The sequence below is a fragment of the Sitodiplosis mosellana genome, unplaced genomic scaffold (assembly GCF_009176505.1).
Source record: "Sitodiplosis mosellana isolate CC-2019 unplaced genomic scaffold, AAFC_SMos_1.0 Smas_scaffold_4791, whole genome shotgun sequence".
Lineage (NCBI taxonomy): Eukaryota > Metazoa > Arthropoda > Insecta > Diptera > Cecidomyiidae > Sitodiplosis > Sitodiplosis mosellana.
The window spans coordinates 1-6,346 of record NW_022600033.1 but is presented as its reverse complement, the minus strand read 5'-3'; the positions used below and the strand labels follow the sequence as shown (position 1 = coordinate 6,346).

The window sequence follows — 6,346 nt, the reverse complement described above, 5'->3', positions numbered from 1 at the left end:
GCAAAAGATAGCTTTCTGTCAATTAGAACACCCAAGTCCTTGTGTTCCAAGGGGCAAATCACTCAACAAATTACTTTTCCTATTACTTTTTTCCCTCAAAATTACTTTTGCTTATTATATATGAATTACAAATTACTTTCCATACAGTTTGACGTGAATGTCAAACTATTGACGTTTCAAACCATATGATGCAAGTTGTAGATCGCACAGTATAAAATTCGTATTATTCAATTGAAATAAAATGGAAAATCTATTCTGGACAATTCTTGAAAGTGACCTTTGTGTTGAAATACCAACTTTTATAAAGAATGGATTCGAGTAAGTTGGGATTTATAGTTGATAGCTTTTGTTATCACCAATCTTTCATTATTTCGTATTTCCAGCTATAGCAATTTTGGCAATGCACTCGTTTTCAAAGAAATCTCAGATCAACACATCGATGACCTGGAAAAATTCATAAGATACGATATTGCAAAATTAGTCGAGATAAAAAATCCAGAGGAATTTTACGGTCGGATTTTTGCAAAAGATCATGAAAAATTCATTTTTTTACCTGGTGAAAGAGTACTAATAAAAGAGCTAGTAGCGCATGTTAAAAGCATCGTCGACCAAAATGGAAAAAATACAGGTCTTAGTCATTTCAAGTCATCGAAGGAAATCAAAACTGAAAGCATATCATCAGGAGCTAGATCAGGAATTGGAGACAACGTCGAACAAATGACATATTCGTACTTCTTAAACCAATTGCTATCAAATGCTCGCCAAAATTCTGATCGCAAACCAGGCGGATTTCGATACGACCCGGATACTCGAAAATTTGCTATGTACTTACGCATGATCATGGGTTCATTAGCATATCAGACACTACAAGCAAATTTGGAAGGCGCCATTCCTTCATTGCCATCAATCAATCGCTACATTCAATCATCTCACTATCATATAACTGAAGGTGTTTTACGAACAGAAGAGCTGCGGAATTATTTAAATGAGCGTAGTCTTCCGAATGTTGTTTGTTTATCAGAGGACGCCACACGTGTTGTGGGTCGAGTGCAATATGACTCTCGAACAAACCAAGTTATTGGTTTTACTCTTCCAATTCATGGCGAAAGTGGCCTACCAATTCCGTTTAAATTCCCAGCAAGAACTGCCACTGAAATATTGAATCATTTTAAAACTGGGAGTGTATCAACTAATTTAATCGTTGTGATGGCACAACCGGTTGAAAAAAAGGCTTCACCATTTTATCTCCTACTTTTCGGATCAGACAGCAAGTATTCAGCGATTGATGTTAAACACCGATGGATATATATTAAGAATGAACTGGCTAAAGTTGGAATTAGTGTCTTAACAATATCGTCTGACTCAGAGCCTCGCTATAACGCTGTAATGAGAGATCTATCACAATTGGGTGTAGCATCGAGTATCAAATGGTTTTCGTGTGGTAAAAACATTTTAAATCCGTTTTATGTGCAAGATATTATTCATCTTATCACAAAACTTCGAAACTTGATTTTGCGAACGAAATGGCTCAATAAGAAATTACCATTCGGCAAGTTTAAAATTGATATGCTTCATGTATACGTTTTGCTGTATATGTACTCAAAAGGTGAACATCAGCTGACTGAATCGGTGCTCAATCCGGCTGATCGCCAGAACTTTTCATCAGCGGAGAGAATGTGTAATGAAAGAGTGACAGCACTTTTGGATTTTGGCGTTGAAAATAGTGAAGCTACATCTCTGTATTTGAAAATGATGAGAGATATTATGTCCGCTTACATGGATCCAAATCTAACACCATTACAAAGAATTAGAAGACTTTGGTATGCTGTTTTCGTGTTTCGAATTTGGCGCCGTTACATTGAGAATCACAAAGAATTCACATTGAAGGACAATTTCTTGTCTTTAAACTGTTATGCGTGCATTGAGCTAAATGCACACAGCCTGGTTCTGCTTATGGTACATTTAAAAGAAACCAATCAGCCACAGCTGTTTTTGCCGAATTTGTTTGAAAGCCAACAATGTGAATCTACTTTTCGACAATTTCGATCACTTTCGTCCACGTACAGTACTGTGGTAAACTGTACATTAAAAGAGGCAGCAGCACGTATCTCAAAAATTCAATTGCAAAACGATATAATGCATGGCACATCGGAACACTTTGTTTTTCCTCGCTTGAAAAAAAAATCAGAATTCGTCGAATACAATCACTTTGATCTGCCTTCGAAAGATGAAATCTATTCAGAAATAGAAAATTGCCAAAAAGATGCTATTAAAACTGCCAAGGAATTTGGTTTGATTGGTAAACGAAGTGCAAAAACATTCGAATGTAAAATTAATCCACACGAAACGAAACACACTCAAGCCAAGAGGAGCGATCCGATTTTGAATGTTCGAAAAAACATTGCGGAGCTTGATCTCAATAACATAAAACTCAAAGACTACACTGGAAAATTGAAGGATACTAATTTTGATTTAACAAGTCCATATGTCGAAATACTGAGTGACGATGGGGAGCAAACAATTGTCAAGAAGACCTCACTTTGTTGGCTGCTGAGAGAAGACTGCCACAAACTTAGCTCCGATCGATTGCTGAGAGTGCGACATCCGACAAAAAAACTACGTACACAGCCAAACAAAAATTTCAAAAGCAAAATCAGCAAGCGACCACGCAAACCAACGAAGAAAAAAATGAAATGAAATGAATATTGATTTTAATGAACTGTAGCCTGAGCTCACTTTTTTTGTTTATTGTTTTAACAAACAACCAGGGGAACAATCGTAACGTTCGTATTTGAGTCATTTTTTTTTGTTTTGACTGTAATAAAATATCAAATATTATTGCTTCGAAAACCTTAATAACGAATGAACAGTGAACACAGCTCGATTTTTGCACAAAAACTCAATCATAAGTTATGACATTTTTAAAATGAAATTCGACTCTACCTTAAAATTTATAGCTAAAAAGAACACAAAATAACAACTGAGTAAATGAAACTGAACAAAGTCTCTGATGTAAATAAAGAATAAACCAAATTGAAAAAAATCAGTCATGTAAATTATGTCATTAGCATTTGTCCTTGCTTTTTTCTGTTCTCGATTGTTTGAGCGACGTCATACAGCACCGATGAATCCATATCACATACGCTATCATAGTGATTGCGGATATCCGCTATAACATTTCCTTCATCATCGTATGCAAGTCGATATGCAACACAAATTGAACGATCGTGGCTTACATTCGAATCTCCTATTGTATAGCATGGACCGTGCTCATTGAAAATGAGGATATTGACCTTTTCCATATCTGAAACAGCTTTGATTGTTTCAACGCCGCCCCATTTTCCATTTTGAGACAGACGAAGTTTCACCCATAATTTACACTCTGTATTCATATCGGTTACTTGCTGCTTACTTTTTTCAGTGTAAATGTAATCCTGAAGATCGAAGACGAATCGTGAGAAGTTTTGTGGATCCAAAATGTGTTTGACGACGCGTGCTCGCAGCTCTTTTGTTGTGTTTCGATGAAAATCACTGTTTATTTTGTATCCATACAGTTGATGTGCAAGTGCACTAAATAAACAATTCCCATCAGAATGAATTTTGGCAACAGTTAGCGGCTGATGTGTGTTGTTCAGTACAAATTCCATTTGTTTGCGTGAGTCATGATTGTTTAGAGTGACCGACATCATTTCTGTAATTTGATATGAGAGTTGAGTATAAATATCGGTATTGTTGATAATTTGCTCGTTCTCTGCATGCCGGTTTTCGACTTCATTAATTTCTTCTTTCAGGAATACAACCAATTCGACGGAATTATTTTGTGACTCAGTGTTGTTTAAAACAATAAATTCCTCCGGCTCATTGTCTGCCTTGCTGTCGGTCACCACACTGATCGCTTCATCGTCTGTAGCTGCATTTTCTTGCGATTGTTGCGTTTTAGATTCGATGCGTACCAAGCCGTGAACGATTTTTAAATGCTTTGTAAAATTAGACAAAACCCAACATGGCCATTCTGTATCGCTGTTGAAGAAAACGCGTTTTGAGTTTTTTTTCTTTTTCTCTTCTAAATCGCAAATAACGCATCGAACCGATCCATAAACACCAGATCCTTTATTAATATGTACGTCAACAGTGTTTTCATGAACGACAGTGAACAAATCGATGCCAAAAATGCGATCCGCTTGTCGTATTTGCAGACAATCTATTACTCGTTGAACCAATTCTTGTTTTAGTTTCTCCAAATTAACCTCGGGCACGGAGACCTTTGCATTGCGCTTGTTCAACTTTTTCCTTCGGTTGCAATTAAATGCCTTTAAACCTTCGGTTTTGATTTTACTTTCTGCGATCTGCTTGACATAATTTACCATTTCCTGAATTAAAACGATGTCCCCCGGTTGGAAGCAAAATCTCGTTGGGTCAGATGCATGCAGTTTTCCAAAATGCTTAATCAATTCATCTTTGCTAATCAAAACATCGGCGTCATCGATCATAATGCTCTGGTCGTGTTCCCCCATTGTTTCAACTGTACTTTTCACGAGAAAATTATACAAACCTTCCCTGATACATTTTTCAATTGTTGCGATGTGAGCATCCGTGATAGCTTTGAAGGCCATCACATGTCCAAAGCCACTGAAACTGTTTGAAGGAAGAATTATTATTTTAGTGACATCAACTTGAATTCCGTTTGGAGATATTTAACATTCTTACTCGATTCCAATTTTGATGTAGCTGGGGATTTCGAAACCGAATTCAGACTCAAGTTTTTCCCACAAATTTTCAGCCATTTTTATTATGCCGGTTTATTAGCTTATTGGAAAAATTTAGTGTTTACGATGCAACTGATGTGACGTTTGAAATATCTCACTACATTGAAGTTGTCAAAATGTGCGCATAGACATGTTCTAATAAATTGGTTCTAATAAATTGGTTCTAATGAAGAAAATAAGTTTTTTTTGCAGTACTGAATGTTACAAAATCATTTATTTTTCTGAAACATTTAAAAATATTACATCAGAGCAAAACGATTCATTCAAAAGCATTGTATTATGTTTGTAAATTACAATTTGTAATTTAAAACCATTAGCGTTTCTTGGTGACCTGTTTATATTTTTTCAGCAAAGCCGCGCAAGACAAATTCGATTCTCGCTCCCAGCTATCATGAGATGAGTCATATCCTTTCCAGTGCACCAAATAGTGTCGTTCTGTTATTGATTTGTCATCCAATAGACTCTCAACCTCGTAAATTTCGCTATCGTCCGAGTCTGTCTCATTTTCAACTTGAGCTAAACCAGTTTGGAATTGCTTGTTCTGTGATATTAGCAATGAGTGCTCACGTTTCAGGTCAGTGATGCATTTTTGATTGGCTTCATCTTTGTTGACTGCTTTGAGCAGTTGCGATTTCAGATCATCGATTTTCTTGGAAAATTCCAATTGTTGTTCTGTCAAACGAGTTTCAAGAGCTTTATTTGATGCATTCACTGAAGAAAGTTGTGTGTCTTTTTCATGAAGATTCCGTGTAAAGATTTGATTTTCCGATTTCAACGCCGTGATGCTATCAATGAGAGACTTTTTTTCTTGAACCCATGAGCTATGTGACGATGCTTCAGCTAAGTTATCGGCACTGTTGTTTGTTGTCTGGTGGTTTTCCACTTTGATACCAAGTCGTTTCTCGATGTCGTGCTCAGTCTTGATTTTAATTTTATTATTCATGGGTTCTGCGTACGCATGGGAACGAAATTTCTGAAATAATTTCTATATTAGCCATCTATTTTTTCTGTAGTTCTTAATTTTTAAACTAACCACATTATCTGAGATGTATTCATCCATGTGCTTGACAGCCGTACGAAAATCAACACCTTTACCCTTTTTTACGAATTTGTCCCGATGTTCAACATAACTTTCTATTTTTTCGACTTCAACAAATCCACTGCAATTTTTTCAAAACTTATTTTAGAATTGGATACATTTTGAGATATTTTCACATATTTACAATTGTTTTGTACCAAGAAACAAAACACAAACTTTATTTCTTGGCGTAAGTCCCAATCCCGGTGGAGTTGGCACAATTTTCGCCGGCCAATACGGACAATAGCGCATTTTTGCCCTAAAATAATTTATTTTCAATAGAAAATTTATTTAAAAATTTATTTATTCAAAGACCTCACCAAACCAATTCGTCCATTTTGGATTTAGAGTAATACTGAAAATTATTTTGACATACAAACGTATGTGGATATTAGTACATTTAGTACAAATTACTTTTGCACCAAATTACTTTTCACTTTGCTAAATTACTTATGTTTTCTACCCTATTACAAATTACTTAAGAGTGATTTGCCCCTCGTTG

The 6,346-nt window shown here is 35.8% G+C and overlaps 2 protein-coding genes across 2 annotated transcripts; one reads left to right on the top strand and one right to left on the bottom strand.

The window, feature by feature from the left end:
- Positions 1-46: 46 nt before the first annotated feature.
- Positions 47-3,043, top strand: LOC129572356 (uncharacterized). The gene is made up of 2 exons (XM_055452299.1): positions 47-318; positions 384-3,043. Exons 1-2 carry the CDS (start codon positions 242-244, stop codon positions 2,695-2,697), a joined length of 2,391 nt encoding a protein of 796 aa, XP_055308274.1. The 5' UTR covers positions 47-241; the 3' UTR covers positions 2,698-3,043.
- A 2,036-nt stretch (positions 3,044-5,079) lies between these two features.
- On the bottom strand, positions 5,080-5,709 carry LOC129572357 (uncharacterized). The gene has a single exon (XM_055452301.1). The coding sequence runs from the start codon at positions 5,707-5,709 to the stop codon at positions 5,080-5,082; it is 630 nt and encodes a 209-aa protein (XP_055308276.1).
- Between the last annotated feature and the right edge of the window lie 637 nt (positions 5,710-6,346).